The sequence below is a fragment of the Parus major genome, chromosome 2, assembly GCF_001522545.3.
Source record: "Parus major isolate Abel chromosome 2, Parus_major1.1, whole genome shotgun sequence".
Classification (NCBI taxonomy): Eukaryota; Metazoa; Chordata; class Aves; order Passeriformes; family Paridae; genus Parus; species Parus major.
The window spans coordinates 119425364-119452316 of NC_031769.1; the positions used below are offsets into that span (position 1 = coordinate 119425364).

General features: G+C 38.4%; 2 protein-coding genes across 2 annotated transcripts; one reads left to right on the forward strand and one right to left on the reverse strand.

The window, feature by feature from the left end:
• TERF1 (telomeric repeat binding factor 1) lies at positions 1 to 18576 on the forward strand. The gene is made up of 10 exons (XM_015619972.3): positions 1 to 212; positions 1899 to 1994; positions 4140 to 4270; positions 5391 to 5477; positions 6733 to 6882; positions 8953 to 9059; positions 10197 to 10262; positions 10345 to 10388; positions 11394 to 11464; positions 15703 to 18576. Exons 1-10 carry the CDS (start codon positions 20 to 22, stop codon positions 15859 to 15861), a joined length of 1104 nt encoding a protein of 367 aa, XP_015475458.1. The 5' UTR covers positions 1 to 19; the 3' UTR covers positions 15862 to 18576.
• Positions 17956 to 26900, reverse strand: SBSPON (somatomedin B and thrombospondin type 1 domain containing). The gene is made up of 5 exons (XM_015619973.3): positions 26647 to 26900; positions 20415 to 20609; positions 19758 to 19848; positions 18758 to 18934; positions 17956 to 18100 (listed from the first exon to the last, which is right to left on the reverse strand). The coding sequence occupies exons 1-5, from the start codon at positions 26861 to 26863 to the stop codon at positions 17983 to 17985; spliced, it is 798 nt and encodes a 265-aa protein (XP_015475459.1). The 5' UTR covers positions 26864 to 26900; the 3' UTR covers positions 17956 to 17982.
• Positions 26901 to 26953: the final 53 nt, after the last annotated feature.

Sequence of the window (26953 nt, forward strand, 5' to 3'; positions counted from 1 at the left end):
GTTGGCGCGCGGTTTGAAGATGGCGATGGCGGCCGAGGGTGCGCCGGGACCGGCGGCCGGCGGCGGCAGCAGCTCTGTCAGTCCGGCCCTACCTGCGGCCGTGGAGGCCGTGGCCGCGGAGTGGATGCTGGAGTTCGCCTGCTCCTGCCTGTGCCGGCACTTCGCGGAGCAGAGCGGGGCGGAGTTCTGGCGGTGGAGGGACGTTGCGCAGGGTGAGCAGCGGTGGGCGGTTCGGGGCTCTGGCACAGCCGCTCCCGGGACGGCCTGAGGAGCGCTCGGGTGGTATCGGCAGCACTCGCACACGGTGATAGTACAGCAGTGCTAGAAATACTTCAGAGACCTAGAGTCTGTATGAGATGAAATGAAATGAAATCTGGTGGCTGGATTTTGAATGGAAAAACATATTTAAAAAGAGAAATAAACTTTAGAGTGAGAATGGTTGGCAACTGGAAGTAAATGTGTAAGTCTCAGATGAATTTGATGGATTTATGATAGTTTCATCTGTTAAAAGCAATTTAACTGAGGATACCAGGTTAAAGGTTTGGGGGATATTTTGTCTTTGTATATGTTCTCGACTCAAGTGAATGGAGTAGTATGACTTGTTTAAACTTCTGCAACGAATGGAATACAAAGGCATGCAGAATGATTATTAAAGAGATTGATATGGGATATGGTAAGAGATAAGAAATCAAACGATAACCCAATAAAGTGCTTTGAATGGGGGGCTGCTAGATTAAATTATTTTCGTTGTTTCTCGATGTGTGGCCTTTGCACTGCTACTCGGAGGGAGAATTGTTCTGAAGTTTCGTGAGGGTGGGGAGCAGAGGCACTGTCAATGCAAAAGCAAATTGAAAATATGTCCTGAGAAGAACTGGGAGAACTGAGTATATCAGTAGAAACTATTAATTAAATAGTACAGAATTCAAGGCCGTATGGAAATTAGAAGTAATAGAAAATTTTGAACTTGTTCCTACTCTGTTTTGCAACAGAGGAAAGAGTTTGGCAGTGTAAGATTATAAAGTCAATATTGCAAAAGTCTATGGGAAAAGCTAAGCACAGCCGCAAGACTAAGAGAAAAGTGGGTGTGTTTTTTTCACAAAAACAGAACAATTACTCTTGCGTGCATCAAAGGGAGACCCTGCAGAAATAATGATTGTCTGTCAACAAGAAAGTCAATTCAAACTGAAGCAAATGCAGAAAGATAGGCAGGTAGTGGTTCCAAATGATACCCAGTGACTCCTTCGAACCCCAACTATTCTGTGATTCACTTTTCACTTTGAATGGTTCTGTATTATGGTGTGAAGATGAATTACTATATCCAGCACATTAGCATAAGAAATTCACAGTTACCTTCATGGTGGGAATAAACTCATTATTGCTCCCATTTTAAAATATGTAATAATCCCTGTGACCTTCCAGCCTTGCACGGAGGATTTCCCTTGTAAATTTACATTTCTGAGTAAGCTTTCCCTGTCGTTTTTACTGCCATAGTAAGTTGCTATAGCAACATGTGCTACCAGTCTGCCTGTGGCTCATATTTTGTGGGCATTCCCTGGAAATGTTTCTTGGAGCAGACAGCTGTCTTTTGTAGTAACCTACTTCCCAAAAAAATCCCTAAATTTGATACTACGGTCTTTAAATTGGATGACTATAACCTGTGAATAATTCTGATGTTTCTTCTGGAAAGGATATCTTCTTCTGGTCAAGCTCTTAAATATAATTAAATATAATTAAATATAATTAAGTTGTTTTAGCATGGGAGAATACTAATTAAGTGTGCTTCATTGGTTTCTTAAGAAATTCAAAATCTGGTGAAATCTGATAACACACTGTCTAGTATATGTCTAACCACACTGTGGCGGTGTGGGAGCAATACTCACTTAACTTTTCTTTTCCAGCTCTTATTAATGGCCTCCCCCAAATACCTCCGCATCAGAAAAAAACAGTATACCTCTGCCAGCTTTTGATAAGAATTGCACAAGGAAAAAGCCTTGGTAAATATTCAGGTTCTTTTCTTCATTTGTTTAAAAATAGTTGCATGAACTTCTACAGAGGTGTATTAGGTATGCTTAAACATAGCCTTTTCTGTGCATATCAATATATGTATATATTTATATAGATATGTCTATATATAAATGAATTGAATCAATTTCACATTCTGGACTACCTTTATTACACGTGACTGAGCTGTCTGCAGGACTGGTGTTATTCTCTGCTGACTGACATAGCTGCATGGAGTTTGAACAACCATATACTTCTTAAATTACATGGGGGTTTTTTGTCAGAGTAGTATCGACAAAAGAAATACACTGGAAAGACGTGACTAGCTCTTAGTGAGCAATACTTGCAACTCAGGATGTATGTTAAAACTCAATATATGTGTTCTTTTCTGCACATTTAACTTTAGAGGTTAAAGTAGGACAGACAGCAGGAATGAGAACATGAATGAAAAGGATGACTGCCCATGTTTCCTACAGAAGACTGTAAGACTTCCAGCTGGCAGCAAGTCCTTGGGGCTCTTATTCACTACCATACCTTCTCTTTGGCTACATTTGCAATTTATTGGTTTAGCCACAATAATTTTGTTCAAGTTTCTGTAAGGCAAGGCATTAACTTTTTTTTTTCCACTGTTTGATAAAACTTTTTGGAATTTAAGGACTTTAGAAGCAGTCTTGAAAGCCTGAGCATGGGAAAAAAAAAGTGTATTCTAGCCTAGCAATGTCACAAAATCTTGTTTTTAAAGAATTAAATTTCCTATGTTGCTTATCAAGTATTACGTCATCCTGATTTAATTTAGCTTGAGAATCAAATTCTAACATTTAAAATAGTTCATCAAATTATTTTAAATAGTATACAAACTATGAAATTTTTGTGCTAATGCTCTAAATTATTGTATATAACACTTGAGAATATGCATTCATTCATTCTGTTTTTATCTTATCAGTAGAGAATGATCTGTGTGGTGAGGAAGATTGCATGTGTGTAGTAGGTATTACATCAGGTGTAGCTGTACAATGTACATGGAAAGCTAATATATGGTAGCTTTCCTATTTTTTCTAGTTATTAAAATATTTGATCTATGCTGATCACACAGAGTAGGCTGTTTCAACTCTAAGAGCTAAATACTTTGGTTTTACACTATTAAAATGAAAAATATGAAGTGTCATGTTACTTGATTGAGACAATAATTAGAGAAAGATGTGTTTTTGTTTTAGTTGTGTGTGTGTATATATATGTACATAATCCTGTTTGAAATGTCATTGTTTGACATTGTAGCAGGTATAGAATAATTTTTCTCTCTACATTATTGAGTAAATTGTTTACCTTTTGTCTGAAAAATACTTCATGAAAGTAATAAGTTGTTAAGAGAGATTCTGCCAATGCCATAAAATGAAGGCATAAGTTCAGTGAATATCTTGAATTAAGCTGGCAAAAAAGCACTTGTGCACCTGCCAGCTCCTCCTGCATCTGTTACATCGGCACAGCCACTTGTGCAGGTGTGCAGGGACCAGACTGGGAAACTGCTTGAGGGTGTTGAGGGAATAAATATTTTGCTAGGCTAGATTTCTGCCAGAACTGGTCACTGAACCTTTGCTGGGAGTTTGGACAAGCCTTGGTGCTGGCACAGCAGTACCCTGGTGTGGGAGGCTGTTTCTGCTTTTTCAGTGACACTCATGTACATCTGAGTTTCCCTCTCAGTTTGAACGCTTCAAATACAACAAAAAAGTTAAGACATGGAAATACTGATAAACTCAGGGAAAAAAATAAACCTACTTAGCATGGTGATTATATAACAAAATCAATAGTATCAGTATCAAATGTTGTGATATCTGATGCTAAGTTTAATGTATCATTAATGCTAGCCCAAATACCTAATTGCAAGTGGTACTTTAAGGGAACAATGATTAGCTGACATAATACCCCCTGAAAATGCAGCAGTAATGTTATTAGCAAGGGTAGGAAGAACCAGTCTCTCTGAAAAGAAGACAGTTGCTTCAGGTTTCTTAAACACACCTAAAAATTGAGGGAAAAAGAATTGAAATTGTGTACTACGTATCACTTTACTGCATATAAATAATGTAATCTGTTTAACTTTATTCTTTAATTTTTTAAGTACTTTGTTTTTTTCCTTCTCTAAGGATTACATTTTGAAAATGATCAAAGAATTTCACCTTTGGAATCTGCTCTGTCTTTCTGGACTTTACTTGAAAGGGAAGAAATGAAACTGGAAAAGCTTCATGAAGATATTCGTCGTTTGATTCAAATTCAGGTCTGTGCAACTTACTCATAATGCTTCAGGATGCTACCTACTCATTGGGAATGAGTAGCTGGAATGCTGCCTGGCAGGAAAGGACCTGGGGGTGCTGGTCAACAGCAGCTAAACAACAGCCAGAATGTGCCCAGGTGGCCAAGAAGGCAAATGACATCCTGGCTTATATCCAGAACAGTGTGGCCAACAGGACCAGGGCAGTGAATACCTGCTATGTTCAGCATTGATGAGGCCACACCTTGAATCCTGTATTCAGTTCTGGGCCCCTCAGGAAAAGAAAGACTTTGAGGTGCTGGAGAGTGTCCAGAGAAGGGCAACAGAGCTGGTGAAGGGTCTGGAGCACGAGTCCTACAAGGAGCAGCTGAGGGAGCTAGGAGTTGTTTAGCCTGGAGAAAAGGAGGCTCAGGGGGGACCTTATCACACTCTACAACTGCCTGAAAGGAAGCTGTAGGGGCAGTGGTGGTGGGGGTTGTTCTCTTCTCCCAGGTGACCAGTGACAGGATGAGAGGAAATGGCCTCAAATTGTCATGGAAGGTTTAGATTTGGCATAAAGAAAAGCTTTTACACACAAATGGTTGCACAACATTGGAACAGGCTGCCCAGGGAAGTGGTGGAGACACTATCCCTAGAAGTGTTTGAAAAAAACATGGATATGGCACTTGAGGACATGGTTTAGTGGTGAATATGGTGGTGGGTGCTAGGTTTGTGGTAGGACTTGATGACTTTAAAGGTCTTCTCCAACCTTAAAAATTCTAGTCTATCCTGCTAAAACAGAGCCCTTTTTACAAAAAGCTTGGGCTATTAGCACACTGAATGGCATTTTCAGTTTTAGTACAGAGTAAATTGATCTGCACAGGGAACCTTTTTCTATCTCATATGGTTCCTGTTTGTACCAGTTCGAATTTGTTTCAAAAGCTGCCAATCTGAAAAAGATGTTAATTGAAATAAATTCCAAAACCAATCTCAGAATTGTTAGAAGTAGATAAGTGTCAGTAACCCTTAAATATAATCATCTGAATTTTGGGAGTCGTAGAAAACTGTAGAATTGTGAATTCTCTTGTTTTTTCTGAATCTCAGGTGGAAAGTATTTCATCATACCTTGTAATTATGTTTCTTGTAGATTGTAGCAGTCCATATGGAAAACAGATACTTCAAGGAAGCTGCTGAAGTTCTTGAAAGGCTGTTCACAGACTCTGAATCAGATAAGGTAGTAACTTGCTTAAATTGCATTAAAAGCTCTTGATTTTCAGAGGAGAAAGAGGGGAGTCGGTTTTCAAAGCTACCAAATCCTACCTGCATAACTTCAATCTCATTATTGTCTATGCAGTCACTTTCACACTTTTGTCACTTTAAAATATAAAAGGAAATTTCTGTCTAGGAGACCGATAGAAATACTGGATAATTTGTGGGAGTAAAATGTTTTTAGCAGCAGCTGTTCTTCATCCCCTCTCCCACTTCATATGAGGAGTGAGATGGCACTACAAATTCTGGGAATTTGATAGTGCTGGTTATTAACAGCCAGTTTGCTGATTTCTATTGTAGTGGACTCTGTTACCTCTGATTAGTGTTCTATGTACCAAAGCATCCCAGGGAAGGAAAACTCATTAGCTTCTGCAGTATAGACTGAATGCTATTATGCCTCTGCCTGAAAAAGTCAACATATATGTCAGGCTGCCTCCTGGTTTGAAGTTGACTATCATTCAGAAAGTTACAAACTTGAGTGAATATCTCTTTAATATAACAGTTAATGCACACATTTGAATTTGCTAAGGTGGAGAAAAGAGCAATAGAAGAGGTGCAGGTGAAAAGAAGTTAAAAATGCTGCCTATATCTTCAGCTGGAATATTAGGACACGTGTTCTTCATAAGTAGTAGCCTGTGTATATCTTAATCTTCAGATACACTTCCATTCAGAGGATTTGGAGGTTTGGAAAATCTAGATTGTAGTAATAGTACTCAAGTTCATAAATAAAAATGCAGCCTCTACACAGCTATATTGGCTTTGGTAAAATTCAGAGGGATTGGTAGACAAAATGTGAATTTCTGATTATCAGTATTGATGTGTCCTTAATGCTGCTGTACTAAGTTATCCTCTTCCTGAACACTGTACACCCCTTCCAATGGCAGTCTTTCTTGAGGCAGCAAATGAGAAGAGAGAATTGAGTAATGGGTGACTTCATCTGTGTGTTTTTCCTCCACTGAGAAGCTGCTTTCAGTGTTATCCGTAAAGGAAATGAACCTGTGAATCTCTGGTCAGTTACATTTCACCATTTACTGAGCACATAAAGTAAATAGCTGGTATTATGTCTAGTTGACTCCAGAACTCTTTCAAACTGTTGCATGAAGCTGTATAGGGATATTCAGGAAACTATATAATCATATTTAGCTTTCTGTATTTCCTGTTTAGCATAGATACCAAGTTTACTGTAGGATTTGTGTTGTATAAAGCTGTGCTTTTCTTAGCCTTTAAGGGTGAAGCTGGCAACTGTAATTAAAACCAAGGATCCATATGTTCCTCTTCTCCAAAGCTTCAGTTACAGTCTTTTGATAAGTAAAATCAAGTCTTACATTGAACTTTTCATGAAAGAAAATGAAACTAACTTCTTAATACAGGTATGTTGAAAATATTTTAAAAACTTTTGTAAAAACTTACCTGATACAATTAAATAGATTTATCCTTTGAAGGGAGTTGTTTAGGCAATATTACATTACTGTATTAGATAAAAAGGAAACTTTACCTTCCTTTGGATTGTCTTATATTCAACATTTTTGTTTTAAGTACTATGTCTTGGAGAAAGTTAGTAGGAAAGAGACTCCTCTAAAGTATCTTCTATGAATGGTTTTCCCACAACTGTTTTGATTAGAAAAATAGTTAGGAAAATAGTGTAATTAAAACAAGATCTGTTTAAGGGAAGCAGTTCTGATATTGGACTCCTTAAAAAACGTAGCTTTATATTTAATGCTTATTTTATTTAAGCCTACATAACTTCTCATATTAAAAATAAAATCAAGACCTGTTAATTTGGCTAAAAGTTTTAGGAATGTCAGGAGTTAGGAAATAGAAAACTATTATTACTGTTTTCCTGTAAATACAAATGCTCCTTACAAACAGTCTTGTTCAAAAGTGATTTAAAATTGGCAAGAACAACATTCCTTCTTCAGTTCATCTTCAAGAGGATTGTAAAGAATTTCTCTTATGTTTACTTCGTATAAAAGAATATTGAATTATTCAATTACAAAAGCACAGACATCTAAAGGTAATAAGAATCAAATTTTAAATAAACAATCCTGAAGTTCCTCTTTGTTTTTTATTTTCTTACCAGAGAGACAACTTATTAAATGCAGTCAAAGTATAATACAAGGAATATCTTTTAATGGTTTCACATGATTGTCAGTTTTCAAGTTTATTTTTCAAGTCTCTCTCTTTGAGTTTAAGAGGAAGTGAGGCTTTGAGGTGTCAGAGAAGGCCCAGAACTCCATAGTAGCATGCCTAAGGTCCTTACTGCCTGCACATTTGTCCTACTGTCTGCACCCACATTGCAAATCTTTGAACAACTTTGAACAGAGTTGTTCTGGCACATGGAGGGGACAACTTCGTGAAGAATTCCCACTCCTGTGCAGCACACAGGTTTCCCAGCAGGGTACCCTGACTCCTCTGCAGAAGAACACTCTAGCTTTAACTGTTAATTTCTCTTCTCTTTCTTCTAGTGCCATGTGTAGAAGTATAATCATAGAACAGTTTGGATTGGAAGGAACCTTTAAAGGTAGTTTAGTCCAACTTCCTTGCAATAAGCAGGGACATCTTCAATTAGATCAGGTTGTTTTGACCCCATTCAACCTGGCCTTGAAGGTTTTCAGGGATCAGGCATCCAAACACCTTGCGGGGCAGCCTATTCCATGTTTTGCCACTCTCATCACAAATAAAACAAATTTCTTCCTTATATCTAGTCCAAATCTACCCTCTTTTAGTTTAAAACCATTAACTCTTGTCCTACCACTACAGGCCCTGCTAAGGAGTCTGTCCCAACTTTATTCAGTGTAGGAGGCCCCTTTTAGGTACTCTATAAGGAGTAATGAATTACTACTTCCTTCTCTTGGCAATAAAAGAGAAATAATCATGGTTTGTAGCTGAAAGTTTGAGCAGGATGTTGAAATATTTTTTGCCAGTGGAAAAGAGATTACAAGCCTAAGGTCTGTTTAGACATGTCTTTTGAACGTGTTACATGTATGCTTTGTCCTGCCATATGGTACAGAATAGATAAACTTGACATCTGTCAGTTTTAGTTTCTAACCTAGTTATAAAAACCTAACTTTGGAGTACTTTGATAGATTTTGCAGTCAGTTAAGCTCTGCAATTTACTTCACACATTTTTAAGTTCATTCATTATGCAACTATTTGTTGTATTTCTTTGTGTCCATATAAAAATCAGTTCCAGCTATGACTAAAATTTCTCCAAGTTATCAGTTGATAAAGATCGTTATGGATTTCAACTAAACATGCTAAAGTTGTTTTGAAACTACTTAGCTTAGTTTACTTACTTAGTTTAATGTTAATACCTTTGAAATGTCTGTCAAATAAGCACTGCTAGTTCTAATAAAAATTATACATATTAATCTTAGTGCAAACTCCTATCTAGGTATTGCCTGACTTTAATTTTAAGATATCAATTCCATTTCTCACAGGAAGCCACAAAACACGTAGCATCTAAAGGGTTGGGAGCAATAGCATTGCAAAAGAGACCTGTGGAAGTTAATGAAAATGACAAAAGTGATTTGGAAACAAAACGAAGGTTTGTATTATTATACTGCCAAGGGATATGTTTGGACAGTAACATGAAACTTGTAGACCAAAGAGTAGGTAGAAGGAGGGATGTTAAATTCCAAACTGTTGTCCTATAGAAAATTAGCTACAAGCACATTACCTATTTTTTTTTTGTGCTCTTCTGTGGTTGTTACTTTTGGCATTTACATCAAATAGCTTGTCATTAAGTTTAATTATTTGTGAGGCTGCACAATTTGTAGTTTAAACAGCTGTCAGTCTATAATATTAAAAGCACAAAAATACTTTGCTTTTTTAATGCTTGATTGAACTCTTTTTAGTTCTAATTTCAGGCCATAGATCATCTCAAGAAGAAAAAGAATAAGGAAATGGAATCAGTCTTACATTTTTCTTACAGCTGACCCCTTAATCATACTAGTGTGAAGGGAAATATTTATGTTGCTTCATGATTCTGACAGTGCAAACCTTCAGAACAATTACATGATTATTTTGGAAAATGCTCATATTATAGGTTTATCACCACTTGTTTTTCAGGGAGAATAAGTTGCAGTCTTTAGCTGGGATAGTCTGTATTTCTTCCTTTTTGTACTAGGAATAGTTGGTATTATTTAGTTAAGAAAATTGGCTGATGCAGACAGTATAGAGGAAGACAAGCCTTAAGATTTTTCAGTGTATTTTTTTAGAAGGGCAACTCCTGACGCATCTGAGAGATATGATGAAAGTCTTATTGAAAAAAAACTATGGAAATAATTCCTGATGAAAAATAGAAGTGCAAAATGCCTCTTATCTTCAGCTTAAAGGTCTTGGGAACAGGCTACCCAAAGGAAGTTGTCACAGCACCAAATCTGACAGCTCAAGAACCCTTGTCACAGTGGTCTCAGGCACATGGTGTGACTTCTGGGGATGCCTTTTCAGGGCTAAAAGCTGAACTCAGTGAACCTTGTGGGTCCCTTCCAACTCAGCAGATTTTGTATTTCCTTTCCAGGTGTAGGGAGGCAAGGTTAAGAGGATGAATGCATTGATGCAGTTAGTTATTGTATACCACTTCTGAGAAGTCTTAGGATTTTCTTTTGTTTAAATATTGCTGAATCATATAAAAGGCAAGTTGCTGCCTAGGAAATTACTTTTTTTGTCTTTTGATTTTAAGATCGATGAAAGAGGAGCGGTATATCAGAAATCAGTCATCTGGAAACATAAGAAAACCCACAGTAAGGTAAAAAAATTTGTTGTTGCTCTGATCACAGACTGTTCGTCAAGTTCTTTGTATTTTGATTTCAGATTTGTGTTCTTTGCAGGAGAAGTTCAGGACAGAAACCCAAAGAGACCAGAGCTCTTCAGAGTGAGTATTTCAACACAGTCATGTCAAACACTTATTTCTAACTGCTATGAAATGTGATTGGATTAATGCAGAAATGATTGTGGTGGATAAAACCACTCCAAGTTGTATGTAGTTTCTGCACAAATGCAGAATATATGCATATTTAGGAAGCTGTGAAGTGGCTTAAGGTTCTCTAGCAATTAATTTTGCAAAATCATTCACTATTTTCTAGTTTGCTTGGTTGTTTTATGGTACTTAGGGTTCTTTTGTGCAAAAGAAAACTGACAGCGGAGTACTGAAATTCATTTATTTCTGAATTCTGTGCTAGATAACTTGATTTGGAAGGGACTAATGAAGTTAGCTAATGGGAAAAGCAAATTGTATTCTAAAATGCACAAAGTCAGGATGTTTGTGCATTTTCCTGGTATTGCTTCTTAAAAACCTAAAAACAGATAATATTATACTTGCAAGTTCTTAAGACCATTAGCACCCTCTTACCACAGAGAGATGGTGATATAGTTCCTGCACGTGTCCATGTGTTGCCTATGGAAGGACAAACTCTTATGATGCCTTGAATGCTTGCCACAGTTAAAACCTGATACACTTACTTGGAAATGATGGGATTTGTATACAAAGAATCATAGCTCTGGTTGTTACTTCTCATTCTATCTAAAACGAGACTAGTGCATATAGTAAAAATGTTTTTATCACAATGCAATGTTTTATTGTTAGGCAGCAATTTTTACCTAAGTGTTTAAAATATAATTCTTCTGTGAGCTCTACTGTATAGAAAATACAGTGGGTTTTTTGAATAGCTTATTTTTTTAAGCCCCTGGATTATGGCAAGATTCATGTGCATTGATATATTAAAGTATACTTGTATGTAAACAGACACTGAAACTTTCCCAGTCTGTCAAAGCAAATCAAAATAGTGTACATTCTTCTCACTTGTAAATGGTAAAATGCAAAACTGCTTCCTTGATGTTGAGTCCTCATTGTTCTGGACTTATATTAACTGTCTTCTAGGTCTTAACAACATGCAAAATGTGGGAAAAAATGGAGTTTCTTTTGTAGCTGAATGTAGCCGAAGAAGACAGGTTTGTACCTATTCTCTTTTCTAAATGTAGATAGAATGAAAATGAATGCACAGAGTTTTTTCTCAGCTTTATTCAATCTAATTTTTAAATCTAGTGCTTAGATTTTAGGTTCTGTAGATTACTCAAGTGCTACAGCTCCTGAAATAGTTACAGTCCTTTTCTTTTCAAAGACAGGAAATAAAACATATTTTTGCTGTTTCAAATATTGTTGCTAATGCTTCCAAGCCTTTATTTGTTGAACTACACTGTTACCAAAGCTCACTGTGATACAAAATATTCTTTCCACAGTTTTGATTAAAGAATTCAGGATGTCATTTGCCTGTGAGAATTTTGGCCAAATATCAGAGGCAATTTGTTTTCCAGTTTAGGAGGTTAAAGATTTAGCAATTTTATAATTCAATACTTTGTTTATGTGATGTAAAAATATATTCACTTGGGAAGCTACTCTATAGTTTTATAAACCAAATGGTAGGGTCTTCTTACGATGCTACATTTCAAATGATCCTGTGCTCTCTTCGTGGGTAAGCCTACTTCACTGAATTATAGTAAAATAACTCTACTGAGTTCACTAGTGCTGGAATTCCCATTGGTGGGAAATGCAGAAGTGTATACCTTAATAGAATGCAATTTGAAGTTGATTTGATGTTGGGGTCTTTCAAGCTAATTTTTTCTTATAGCCAATTTTCTCTCCTAAGTGTTCAGCATTTTATCATGATAAGTGAAGAAATTAACATTAAATAAATGTATTGCCATTGTTAGATTCCTCTTTATAATATATTTTAGGAAGCAATGTGGAGTCTTTCTGTTTAGATAATAATGCAAGTTATAGTCATATATCCATTTTGATATGAGCTGTTTAATTTTTCTGGTCCATTTTGATATTTCATTTTCATATGACAGGGAAGACCAAATTGGTGTATGTTTGTTTTTGTTGTTTTTTTTTTTTCTAGAAGAGAGTTGTACTTATTCCTGTTTCTTTAAGCATTTTTACTGAAGTTGAAGTATTGGTTAAATCTTCAGTTACATGCTGTCTTCAAATTGGTTGAAGTCCTAATTATACCTCATCTATCCTTGAAACTTAAGCCTCTAAAAAGAGTTTTTCACTTTCTCACAAATCTCAGGAATGGTTAAATCACTGACAGCCTCTTTAAAAGCTGCAGATAAAACCAGAGTCCTAAAAAAAAAAGAAGCCCTTACTGGATTTGCTTTTTGCATTTAAAGACATAATTACTTTATTCCAGCATATACTTGGATAGGTACCTTGTTAGCCAATTGCTGGTAAGCATGAACACTTCCATTGAGTTTGTTTTCAACATCCAGAATTAAACTATTTGGACCACAGTGACACAGAGGTAATGAAAGCTTTGTATTCACATATTTTAATGCTGAGCTAGTTTGTTATGGGGTCACCTACAAGCACTGTGTCTAGGTCTAGGGCTTACATACACATCTTGTTAGAAAAAAAAATAGGAGTTGTTTGCTTAATTATGTTCTTATAGTTCAACCTTAATTGAAATATAAAGACTAAATTTGTAGAGAACTGAATCTGACAGTGGCATTGAAAATTTTAAAAGAACTTAAATGAAGCTTAAGATTCAAAACTGTGTTTCTTTCAACACTTAGAAAAGTTGTAGGCATTTTGTCCCTCTGAAATATTTATGCCTTACTCCCTACCACTGAAACGTCATAAATGTTTTATGGAAAGCAATGATAATTGGCCTTTTAAACAATAAATCTGCTTCTCTGCTTAATCATCTGGGTTATAAAATTGTCCACATGCTTGAAAGAATGCAATGAATGTCAGAGCTGTTGACTTCTAGAACTTCCTTTTCCATGTAGTCCCTCATTCAATGTTGGCATTGTTTGCTCTTGTTTTGTAAATGGCATTTCATTGCAATGGTTCAGTGCCCATTTTCAGCTTTTCATTGCAGTGTTTTCAGTTAGCATAGAACAATCTGCAGTGCTATTGAAAGGACACATACTTTATTTTCTCATTCCTAAATTAGGGGATGCAAGTGTCACAGAATTTAGGGAAGAATTTGTACTCAATTTTATACCCAGTAAGTATATGGCAAGTCCTTTGAGTTGTCTAAAATGTGGATGATACTTTATTTAAATTAAACAATGTGTCTGAAAATCTGAGTGTTCAGAATTTAGTTAGACTTTTATGGAAAAAAAATACATATATTTAAAGCTAAAGGAGAAAACTTTGCTTGAGCAGAGTCCCATAATGCATAAAGGAAGACAGATTACTAGAGCAGAACCAACTCTAAGGAACAGCAAGATCTTTTGATATGTGTGAGGGGGTGTCTTCACATTCTGCCTGACAAACTCAAGTTTGCTCTGCTGGTGTTCAGGGCTGGCCAGATGTCACATTGCTGTGGACCAGGCACTGTGCTGATGTGAGCTCAAGCGTAGTGCTGCTTTATGTCCAGGCTTTCAACCAGTCTTGTAACAGTGCAAAGTGGACATCTACATAAATTGTGTCCCAGAGAGGATGACAGCTTGTCAGTGAGTGGGGCAGGGAGCAAGTTACAGTGAAAAGAAAATTAATCTGTCCCTGATTTACCAGTAAAGCAGGCCCTCATTTATACAATAAATGGAAGAAATTTATTTTTTAAAAAAGGTCAATGTAAGTAATTAAAAATCAAAACAAGCTAAAACCAACCTTTTTAACAGCAAATATAATTAATCATTGCAAGTAATATGGGTTGTGATTGTCTCTTTTGATGAAAGTATTTGAATTATCTGGTGTTGTAGGTCAAGCATAACTGTGTTACTTGAATAAAGATTTTATTTAGGAAAGTTTTCTGGCATGCTCTGAAATGACATGAACTACATGATTCCAATGGAATCTCTGGCCTTTTAGTATAGTAGAAAAAAAAGCTATTCACTGCTAATATTGCAAAAGATCTGTGGAACGGGAAGACTCAGAAAAAGTATTTTTGATAAAGGTTATACTACTTTAGAGAAGTTTTAGGTTCCTAACTGTTTAGAAATACAGTTGAACTACTATTACTTTTAATTCTTTCACTGCTTAGTGAAGTTTGTCAGTGATCAAAGTTTACTGAAGAGGCCCTGATACTTGCATTAAGCTGGAATAAATTCAACTTTGAGATGTGAAGCTTGGTCTTTACATACCTCAGACTTTGTGTAGATGCCACATTTTCCCTTTTTGGAGAATAACCAGGATACAGTTTTCATCTGTCACAGTTTTGAGGCTGAATATTATGTAAGCTTGTTTCCCATCAGAGACTTCCCCCCCATCTTTCGTTTCTGAGCCCTGCTGCAACTTTTAGAAACTTAAATTTAACAGAAGGGTGGAACAATGCAGAATAGCACTCAAAATTGTCACCTGGCCAGAGACTGAACTGATGATACTCAGAAGAGCAGAATCTTGTAAAGGTCCCAGAAGGATTCCACATCATTAAGAAATAAATTTATTTTTTCTTCTTATTTCCATGGATGTGGGTTCTTGTGCCACTGACAGTCGTACTGACTGGGTGTTCCTGCTGCTCATCCTCCTTTGTGCACAAGCAGGAGGATATGCATTTGTGTAATGACAGCAGCCATAAGATTTACATTTCCATTGGGTACATTGTTTTCATAGTTAAGTGATGTTTGTTTCCTTGTAATTCACATTTCCTTGCACTTATCAGATCTACTAGTTGCCTTTAAGCTGAGGCTATTCCTTTGCACTTGCATTTCCCTTTCTGCCCAGTTCTTTACAATTTTGAAGCTTTCAGTTGTAAAGGTGAGCCATAACATGATTCTCTAATGTTCCCTTCTGCTTTATAGCAAACACCATTTATCTACTTGATAGCTGGAAGTGATCTGTTACTTACAGAAGGAGGTTTTATTCATATTCTGGGAAACCAACCTTTCTTTTATTCCACCAAGATATAAATTTTAGGCCTTTGGATTTAGCCATTTACAATTCTTATGGCTCCTGTAATTCTATTAACATTTTTTACTTCCAATCCAGTTACTCCAATTAACCCAAGGTTTTATTAACACAGGTCCCCTTTGTTAGCCCCCATAAAGCTCTACAGGTTCAGTTACAAATTTATCATTTATCTCTAGTTTCAAGATACGGTGCTTAAAGAAAAGCCCTCTGACAACTGTATTCTAATAACTAGAGAGCTGTTTGAAAACTTGCTTTTATATTTGCTATAATTGCTGACATTAATATCTTCCTCTGTTCATTTATCTGGTATTTGTCTCTGCTCTTGCCCCAGCGATGGACTCACAAAGAAGACTTGGAGCTGAAATTGGGAGTAAGGGAGTTTGGAGTGGGTAACTGGGCTAAAATTTTAGTCCATGGTAACTTCAACAACCGAACAAGTGTCATGTTGAAAGACCGGTGGAGAACATTGAACAAGATGAAGCAAAACTGATTTGGACTACAGGAAACAACTCTTCTTGACCTTTCCCTACATGAGGACGTTCTCTGTTACTATTCTGAAAATGTTATTTTCAGAATAACATCTTATTTTAGTCTCACTGTCCAGCAGTGCTGCTGTCATAAAACATGAAACAGAATACTAATTGGTATAGAACACTCAAGTAAGCACATTTGCTCTGGTATTGATGACTTAAATGTAAAGTCTGGCCTTTTTTGCTACATGCAATAGTAGATGGCCTAGATTCTGAAGTGTGAAAATGTTTGCAGTGATTTAGGAAATGTCTGTTATGTAAATGGGTGTATTAGATCTGAATGGTGACATCTTTAGTTTGATGGAGGCTATAAAAGGTCAAATGTTCTGTATTTTAAAGGGCTGTATCTCTTTTTAGATTGATCTTTGCATAATTTTACTTCCTGCCATATAATCCATTCTAATCTGTTTTGCTTGACTTTGAAAATTTGGTCAGACTTGTCATCTCTGTAAAAAAGTATGTATGTATTAGTATTGCTGATTTTATGAGCTGATGGTTTGTTGTTTTTTTCTGCAGCTAAAAATGTGTAAATTCATATACTGTTGTAAGTAACAAAGGGATTAGTTTATTTTTTACATGGACAGGAGCAGTATTATACTAGCACTTAGCATCTCTTGGTTAGCTTGTGCCACCTACCTTGTCATGACAAGTGACTTCTTCCAGACCAGCAGGAAAGGGAAAGTTCAATACCACATGGCCAAAGTGAGGATCAGTAACGAGTCTACACTCTCAGTGACAGCAAAGATACACTTTGGGGGTCACTATCAAGGTCTCTGCTGGCCACTGCAACCTCCTGCTCATGGGAGATTGGAACAGATGGATGATGGCACTAGCCCGTCTCTCTGGATTCAGATCATTTGGAAGAGACTTCCACAATCTCAGGAAACTCACTCTTTCCATACTGGTGTGAATCTAGTGCCTTGAACTAACATAATACAGCATTCTTTTAAAAGTGAAATCCCCTAAATTCAGATTTTTTGGTGCCTTTTTTTCTTGGCTAAGGTTTTTATTTTCCAATAACCTTACAAGCAAAAGCAGCTGTCTGAATTGGTCATAATAAAACAAAGCTCTCTGAGACAATTTTCCCCATTAAAAAGGAAAACATATATTCTTGAAGTCTGCAATGTTCAGAAAGCATTAAAATAATCTCTTTTCTGTTTTGGACGCCTGCTTTCATTACGATAAAATGGTAAAATACAGTTCAAAGGCTTGTGCCACAACACATTCTTGACAGAACCTCAAGAAGATCACCTTCCTCATTCTTGCCAAGAAACCACTATGATTTCTTCTAGGAAGTCTTTATGTTGCATGGAGATACTGTCTGTCTTAACAGGAAATTTTCTCAACCTGCATAGTAGTCTTGTCAGAGCTCAGATGTTGCAGGTTCTATGTTCATCATTGTAGCTGAGCATTTTTAACTAGTAATAAGTAATTTTTTTACCTTACTCACAAAGCCTTGCCTAGGTTCACCTGCAAGGAAAGTTACTTTAATACTTTGTATTATTGACATGAAGTTCTGAGGAGACCAATTCCTTAACAGCACTAAGTATGTCTTCATGAAGGTGGCTGAACGTGAAAACTGCAGTGTAGAGGAAGAATACTTATGGAGATGTAGTGTAAAAAGTTGTCTAGATGATACTGGAGAGGAAAAAAGGACCTAAACTGAAATTGGTTTTAGCTCTCAAATCTTAATTTTTATTCACCCTTGCTCTTAAATGCTGACAGTCACTATTCTCAGACTTGAAAATACTTGGCTGTCTCACTACTTAGGAGCAGTGCCTATAGTCTGGGCTGTGGCCAGTAAAGATGGAAAACTTCAGGAAAAGTAACAACTATGGTTAGAAACATTAGCTCTTTAATTACAAAAGACAAACATGGAAACATGCTTCTAGTGTTCTGATAGAGATCAGTCTTTGCATTTTGTATTAAGGCAGAGAGCATTTCCTGAAATGCTTCTGCCAAAGGTCTGACTCGTGTAAAATTTAAGGCTCCAGAAAATGCAGCAGAAATATGTTGGTTTCTTGGCATTGTTGTTAGTGTTCTTATTCTTTTTGTTGCCATTTTAAAGGTCTTTTAAACTTTTATGTAAAAATAAAACTATGCACCAGGGGACAGGAACAGTGTTCCAGTTGCCGGATCTTCTTCCAGGTTCCTTGGCACTGAGAGTTGCCAATTGCTTCCCAGTGTAAGATTTTATCTCTGCAATGAGACAATAAATGAGAAATTAGACAAGTAAAAGCTGTGAATTTAGTATTATCAAATGGTGTTGTATAAAATGTCAGAAGATTGGATTTGTTTAATCATGTAAGATCTTATTAAACTCATCTAGCTCTTAAAATTCTTTCTGGAGCAGACATATTCCTGTGTGGAGTATCCAGGATGGTGGGTTGTGTAGCTGGTTGTACAGGTATTTAGTATGCATATTAATAAATGTATGAATCAAATAAAAATCACTTCTGAATACTAAATATTTACTTTCACAATTACTTTTCTAAAAAAACAGGTATACAGACTTGAGGGAAGTACCAATCCACCACTGTTAAATCTGCAATCAGATTTGGACTATGGCAGGAAATATCATTTTTAGGTAAAAGTGCCATAGCTGTTAGAAGTCCTCTTCCACTACACAAATTCCATCACTTCACAATTGTGAATAAAGCATGCAAAGCACTGAACTCTTATACTGAAATTATTTCCCGATTTTATCTATGTTTTAAAAGCAATTTCTATGAGAACTTAAAGGGTAAAACCTGAGCTCTCTTCAAGCGATTTGAGCTGTTCCATTTTTTAGGTACAATAAATGCAGCTTTTAATGATATCTTGAGAAGTTTTAACTCTTTTTGGGTTTTGGTTTACCCATGTGCATTATGGCCATCTCCGGAGCAGCGCTGTGTGGCCGTGCTCATGGCCGGGGGCTGGCAGGCGACGCACACGGTGTGTCCCTCGCGCAGGTACTGCATCCAGCGCGCGTGTGGACGCGTCTCCAGAGCGCAGTGCTGGGAAAGAGATTCTGTCCTGAACTCCACACAGTATCTGCTCAGAAGGAAAAGTACCAAATTATGAGAAAGCATGAGCTAAGTAGGCGCTTTGAATGGACTTGCATATCGTAAGGGTATGTTTGTGAAGTGCAAGTCAGACATTGTCATTGCTAACAAATCTCTTTTTGGCCCTAACCCAGTCAGTGGATTCTTAAAAGCATTACGTAAACTATTTCTCATTCTATGCCCCAGTCCAGTAATTTATGTATAATCTCACTTTCTGGTAGTGTTCGGTATTAAATTATTTTGAAAAACTGATCTCAGTAACTCATATTTTTTTCTCCTATGCTGCTGAAAGAAATTGGAAGAGACTTTAAGAATATCAATGAGTTTTATTATTCTAGGAAAAAATAGCACAGGACAAAGCATTATGAGCATTACAGACCCAGTAATAGCCTAATTTAAACTTCATTGCTATCTCTACTGGTAACTAAACAAAATTTCTTACTGCTTGTGTCAAATAGTTTAATAAAAAAAGGTCTCTTGTGACCAATCCCATTCAGCCCATTTTGTTCAGAGACCTACATCTAAGTTCTCAGACTTACACTTAGGATACATTCATCTTTGTTTCAGCATTGTTTACTGTTGGCTTTCAAAAGCAGCTGTCATCAGATTTGCAATGATCCCAATGTCTAATTCAGGACAATTAGCAAGTAATAAAAAAAAACATCTAGAACATGCAAATGAGCTGCAGGAAAGAAAATCAGTACAAGCTATAGCTTATTGTTTAATGATTGCAAATTTAATTATATTTTTCTCTGTAGCCAGCTCCTTTCTACTGAACAAGATGACCCACATACATATGATAAATAGATTACCCTGCTGCCTCTTTGTCTGAAGGCCAGAGAGAAGATGCTGGTCTTCTTTTTCTTTCTTTACCGTATTCAGAGGTAGTTATGAAAGCAGGGACTGGGGAAAAAAACAGTTATGGTAAACAGCAAGGCACAGCTGAGTCATAGTTAAATTACTGTAACAGTGGGTGAATGAATCAGGAGCTTGTGGATGGCAATGCTGGCTCACTTTATTGAAAAAGTGATAAAATGTTGCCAACATTGGACCTCAACCCCATCCCCTACAGCTAAGCTCTCTCTTTATTAAGGAGAAAAATATCTGACAATGCATGCCATCTAGTCAGTGAGGAAAGAGGATGTCCTGGGATCCCACAAGGAGTACTGTTTCCTGTTTCACACTGAATTTGTGTTCTAATTTCGCACAGAGATAATTTGATACTTACATTCAGCCGAAAGAATGCACACAGCTTAGTTGTTTGCTTAATAGAAATTAAGAAAAGACAGAGCAGGAAAACAAATTATTGAATGAAAATCAATATGACGGTAGAAAGTAAACTTCTAAATTATAATTTTAACCAGATAACTGTAGATGGATGCTTGGTTTTTTGCTGTTCATTGACATCAGTAAAATTTATGATGGCTGTAATGGACACAATGTAAGCAGAGAGATGAAATTGAGAATACCATGTTCATGGCCACATTCCTCCCCCTGGTAAGTGAGGTATTCCAGGCAGCCAGCCTTTTCCTCCAGAGCTGGACACGGTTCCCCACCGTTTTTAGGTTCCTGTTGTACATAGCGCCTACGGATCCGCAGCCCAGGATGACACTGCTCTGCACAGCCACTCCAATGACTCCACTCCCCCACAACACAGGGAATAGCTGCAAAGCAGTATTAAAACATTATTAATAGTCAAGACTTCAGTTTTATCTAATTGCTCTCAAAGGCTTGAGATAGTAAGATTATACTGAAGGGCTTTTTGTTTGGTTTGGGTGTTTTTACTTTCTACCTTTATTTATATGGGTTTAAACCATTCTTCCAGGATTTTGCATATTCAAATTGCAAATTCAAACCTGCCTGCAATGCTTGGCTCACTATCCCATCCCTTGTCCACAAAGAAACAGCCCCTCAATCAAGACCTTTCTCTACAGCTGTGAGGTTCTTCCATACCCTCTTCTGAAGCATAAAACATTAGCCTCAAAGGAGACCAGCTCATGGATTACCTACACCAGACTGGTCTGACCTTCCTTGGCAGCTCTTATATCACTGGATTTTGTTTAAAGGCTGGAACATTAAGTAGCAGTATGCTTGATTCCCTTCAGATCAATTTCTAACTCCTTTTTCCTCAACATTAAACTGTATCCACTGCCACGGCTTTGCTTCCCTGTTTTAACAAAGGTCCTGCTCATTTCCAGTTACAGAACAGTCCACTGGATATTTGAATTTCAGTTCTCAGGGATCACAAATTTCCTCTGAACTTAATCAAAAATTTTGGGAAAAGTACCATTATTTTTAAAGTAAACTTTGAATCATAAGAAACTGCATTTCCCTCGAGCAGGGAAAGAAAAGGTTCTGTGATGTCATTCTCAGAATACAAATCAGGTGATAGATACATTATTCCTGAGTGAGAAGCCACATAACACAGAAGTCTTCACTTTATTTTTCCATTAAAACAATATGCAACTGTAAAGAACACACAGCCATTTCATATCTCCATTAAACTGATTTCCTCAGCCTCATCTCCAGAAAAACCAAGTCCCTGTTTTTGAAAACTGTATCACCTAAAAATTTTCTCTTTAGCAGTTAGAATGAATACTACGGCTTTTCAAAATTGTACTGCAAGCTGAGCCCTGAGGGGTTGGAGTAGGATGATCTCTGGATGCTCACTGATGGAACAAACACAACCCCTCCACCCGGGAACTTCAAATCTGCACAGCCTTGGCAGGAGGAGCAGTGAGAGAGCAACAAGAAAAATGTCTCGCACACAGGCATCCATCAAATAGAAGAATTCTCTGAGGATAAGCAATCATTTCCCTACATGTGTCATCCACAATTTGTGGCCTACAAGGACATTTAATCCGAGTGGCGGTCCATTTCTGGTAGCCTTTTTTCCTGGAGGCCACCTGGTAGGTGCTCCAGGTTAGAAAATGGTACAAAATGCACATTTTCATCTATGGGTGGGCTACCTTAACCTGGTTCTGGATTGTTTTGTCATGCTTCCTGTTACCTAGTTAAATAAAACTTTTTAATTTCCTATGTGTACTATTTCTCATTAGCTTATAATGGAACATATCACATGCTTTCAATTTTTTCCCACATTTCTGGATTACAATTTAAATCCCCAAGAAGCTTTACTGCTTAACCACTAGTTACATCCTTGCATCAGTATTGCAGGAAAGTGATGGGACCAAACTAGTCTTTCAGGAAAATAATTTATACCCTCTGGGATTCTGCCGGTACAAGACATTGGGAAGAAAGAGTAGAATGTGATAACCTCCTTGGGATTTGTAACTCTTCTCATAAAACATAGAAATAGCACTGTTTGCTCTGTCATTACATCTCTAATTTCTTGGACTACTACCAATATCATAGAGCAGATAAAACCTCTGAAAAAGGCTGCTTGGCAGATGTCCTTACCAATCTACTAAAATTCCCTTCCTCTGTTCTCACTGCACACCAGCTGTTCTGACCAAACCCGCCCACTTTTGAGTGTCCTGACAGCACCAGGTGTATTGTGGCTGAGGACGCTGCATCCCACGCCCTGAGGATTTTCACTGAAACAGAACCACAGGGCTGCCCCGGGTATTGGGCCACCAGTTGTCCATCCTGCTCAGAGAATTAGTATTCTCTGCTGTTTTCCTCTACCTACTGATAAACACCTTCCCAAGTATGATTTGTAGAACAGTGCTGGAAAGTCACAGAAAAAGCTCCCTTTGCCTCATGCAGACACCTGACACTGCACCACCAGGCACTGCCCTCAGACACATCCAGGTACCCCAAAGTACATGACACAACCTCTGTGGCTGTCAAGGCACCACACTGACATGTTGCAGTGCAGCCCAGACTGTTTGTTCCAAAAACAGTGAGCTAGAAAAGAAAACCACTGACAGTAAAATTGTCTTAGACCCTACCATGGGATAGTCAGGCCAAGTGCTAAACGCAGCATGAACCTCACAATTTTTGCCACCAAAGAGTCCAAACACAGTCCTCAACCCCACACGATTTAATGGCACAAGCACAGACTTCAATGCCTGATCAAATGCCTGATCACACATCTTAATTCTACCCAAGTACCCAAAGGACAGAAAGCATCTTTCTAGCCTGTTTCCTTATCTATTGATTCTCTTCCAAGCTGGCTGTATGAATGACCTGCATAAATAAGAATTTCCAAATTTAATCCCATACTAGCACCTTGATATGCAGATAACATCAAGTCTAATATCACATTTTCCATGAAGAAACTCCCAAAGGGACTGAGTAACTGCATAACAAATACAGTGATGATTCATGTCTTACTGGAATCAAACCAAGCCGACAGTTAAATATTGGTCATCTGCAGAAATACATGGTAATTTTATGGTTATCAAGATTTAGAATAAGAAGGATGAATTGCCCTAGACATGTGGAAAAATAAGAATATTGGGTTGCTAGAATGGAATTTAGGCAAGTGGGATAATAATGTCGCTTTTGCAGTCAGTACCCAACAGCTATTAAGGGACAGTAGATCAATTCTGTGCCTTGTTGGAAAGATGTCAAATTCCCCAGCATGACAGACACTGGGTCCATGAGCTGACATAAAAGGAACAGTGCCATTTCTTGACACACAAAAAAAAAAGTATCAGGGATCCATAGCTACATCTTTATGGATCCCTCTCTGTGTTGGTATTTGCTCAGCTTAGTTCACACAATGATATTAAATGATGATTCATTGAAACAATGAAGAGGATGCAAGTCAAAGGAAACTGAAGGATGGGATTTGTTCTCTGGTACCTACCAAAATGTGGAATCTAACGAGAGACTTGGAATTTCAAAAATACACAGAAAAATTACATTGCTAATTTACGAAAGACAGCTTGAGTAGACAAAGCTTTGTTTTTATCTTCTGTTTGCAGCACTATGAAACACAAATCCGTATTTCTGATTCAAACTATTTAATTTTTTTTTTCATTTCTGGACAAAGAAAAATGGGTAATTCTAGTATGTTCATTGTACAACATATATTGTAATGTATAGGGATCTCCAGATTTTCCCATAGTAACCACTTTGATTCAAATGGTGAGCTTATTCCTTTCTCAGGCTCTCACTGGACAGTAGTTCCTATTTAAAATGCTATGTACAAAAATATTCTTTCTTCCAAAATAGTCTTTATTTATTCAAAAATATTCTTCAGTGTTAGAACTATAAGGAAGTTTATTTAAAAACTCTTGGTTTTTAAAAAGTTTTAAAGTTTGCTGAACTTGGTTTCAGCAACCCATGAACTTCTGCTGAGCCATCTGTTTATAAAGTACCAAACCTACAGTGATTTTTAGGCATGACAGAATTTAACCCTGCTGCTGGCAGCTTTAGTGGTTTCTTTCAGTGGTTTCTTTTATTTTGGAGCATTGTTTTTGTATGATTCCTAACCTCTCTTGCATCCTAACATCTCTTGATTACTTACACTTGGGGCACTTTACACTCTCCCCAAAGGAAAAGTAATATTTTGGGAAAAGTCCCCAAAAGAAGTCATTTCTCCAGGTGCTGAAATCATGAGCTGTGAAAAGGTTGATAAACAAGGTGTAGCATGAGAACCATTGATCACCTTTCTTCACATTTCTATTTTAAAATTTTCAACTCTACATTCAAAACAGTGAACTATGCCAGTGAACACCCCTGGTGCCATTAAACACTTAGATTTTAGCAAGACTCAACAGGGAGACCTCAACATCCAATATGAACAAAAAAACCTCTAAAATTTTCAGTTATACTTGTGTAAATTGATACAAACTTCCACTGGAACTATTTAGAATTTCTCTTTATACAGAACACAAGTCAATGACTGCTTGCCATAAGAGTATATATGATAATTTTCCTTTTAAATAACGACTTCTTACAAATTTAGCTTTTGGATGTGTGAGTTCTAGGACCACCTTGCCAAGGTGCCAAAATTCTGCCCTCCCATGCTACACCCATCAATGCAAAATGTGCTGTAACCTCTGTACTCACACAAGTGGGCAGTGAGGCAGTGCAGGGAGTCAAACCAGGCAGAAACAGGCAATAAAAACCAGAAATAGTTCCCTGTGTGTTTAGCTCCTTGAGACTCCATCTTCCTGGCTGGAAGTTAGGGCACTGGAAATCTAGGGCACCCACCACCCACACAGGGTACAAGAGTGGTGTGCTTATATTGTAGACATATAATGCCTTTTGAGGCAATCATCATTGAGCCTGAGACAAAAAATACCATCTTGATAAAAGCAGGGCATCACCAGGTGCCAGAAGTCACCCCAGAAGTCATGCTAATGAAAGTGTTTAAACAAGAACTTCTCAAACACAATCTTGAGCTTCTTTCTGAAGGACTTCAGCTCTGGGTTTTTTGCTAACATTGTGCATATTTATCAGCTATCCCCTTTTATGCTTGAATATTAAAAATCACTTGATTTACTGAAAAGATACAATATGTTGTGGTTGTACGATAGGAATCTTGCCAGTTCTCCCACAACGGATTTTCCTGAATGCAAGAACAATGTATTTTAAATATGCTAATTTCAAAAATGCAACTTTCTGTCAGACTTTGTGGTGCATTTTTTTTCCCCTTCTTTTACTCTGAGAAGATTATTTAGCTATGCGAGAATTGACCATGTTTCTTCTAGAGACCTGGGGTCATAGTTCTGCTCTGCTGAGTTCTTCTGTGCAGTTCTACATCCCTTAGGATGGGTCTACACCATCCGAGAGTTGTACTCCCCCTTCCCAATCTGGACAGATGTAAGCCAACTTGGGTCACAAAGCTTGGTGGCTATGTCAGCATGGCACTGAGTCTGCTAAATACACGCTAATTAGCAGGACTGTACAACAGAGGCTCATAACTTTTTGGCTGTAGGCTGGCATGCATCCAGCCAGATGGGAAGAGACATTAGGCTGACCGAGTACTGCACCTGCAAAGCAAGGTCTGTGTACTGCATCCCAGGCACAGAGAGGTCGGTCAAATTGTGAAGACTGCAAAGGGTACAAATCCCACAGAAAGAAGCGCTGTGAATACCTACAAAACAGATACTCAGTGTGGTAGAACTGGGCTGCTTTCGCCTCCTGCCATTGCTCACTGGCAGGCAGTGCTATCCCCCGAGGGCTGGCAGAGGACTCTCTCACTCATGCTCCTACGCTTATTTTAAAGCCTTTGCCTTCATAGTAAATTCTTGCGGATTCATGCTCCTAAACAAAACCTCACCGTGGGGACTTCCCCAATTATTTCACTGATATTTGTTTGTCAGGATGTGAGGAATCAGCTGAAAGACACAGGCAGTGCTAAATTAATCTCCCTGCTGTCTCTGTAATGGGACAGCCCCCCTGCAATCAGACTGTACTTGGGACTTGCCTGAGTGAAAAGTAAGTAACATAATATTTTAGAGGGAAAGTTCAGACTGTCACTGTACTACAGTTGATCCGGAAACCTTTTCTCTCTAGTGCGAGAAAAGTCTGTCTCCCTTCCTGAGCCTGCCGCTGCCCCAGCCTGGTGCTTGCTCATGCCCTCTCCCCGGGGCTGCGGAGGGAGGGAGGGATCTGCCCCTCTCGCAGCCCATGGCCGCCCGCCCCAGCTCGGAACCCAGCGAAAACTCCATCCCGCGAAGCCCGTGCCGGCAGCTCCCGTACCGGGAGAGAGCGCCGGGGGCGCGGGGTCCCGCCGGCCCCTCCACCCGCGCCCCGCTCGCCAGGGCCGGACCAACCTACCCGGGCACGCCTGGCTGTGGTCGTGGCAGCAGTCCCCGGCTCGCCGGCAGCCTGCGTCGCAGTAGCAGGTCCCGTAGCCACCTCCCTCCCTCCATCCCTCGCCGACGCAGGCAGCATCCCGGCCCTGGCAGCACCTTCCCTGGCAGCTGCCCCCGGCCCCGCTGCCGGCCCACAGCAGCCCCAGCCACAGCGCTCCCGACAGCGCCGTGCCGCCCATCGCCGCCGCGCCGCCCCGACGTGAGGGCCTGAGGGCTCCGGCACCCGGCGGAGCGGAGCGGAGCGGGCTGGGCGGGCGGCGGGGGCGGGG

Coding starts and splice junctions, on each gene's coding strand:
- TERF1 (XM_015619972.3), top strand. CDS start 20: ATGGCGATGGCGGCCGAGGGTGCGCCGGGACCGGCGGCCGGCGGCGGC. Junction 6,883..8,952: donor AAACTAACTTCTTAATACAG/GTATGTTGAAAA, acceptor CATTTCTCACAG/GAAGCCACAAAACACGTAGC. Junction 10,389..11,393: donor AGAGACCAGAGCTCTTCAGA/GTGAGTATTTCA, acceptor ACTGTCTTCTAG/GTCTTAACAACATGCAAAAT.
- SBSPON (XM_015619973.3), bottom strand. CDS start 26,863: ATGGGCGGCACGGCGCTGTCGGGAGCGCTGTGGCTGGGGCTGCTGTGG. Junction 19,849..20,414: donor GGAATGTGGCCATGAACATG/GTATTCTCAATT, acceptor TTTTTTCCCCAG/TCCCTGCTTTCATAACTACC. Junction 18,101..18,757: donor GATGGCCATAATGCACATGG/GTAAACCAAAAC, acceptor GTCTCATTGCAG/AGATAAAATCTTACACTGGG.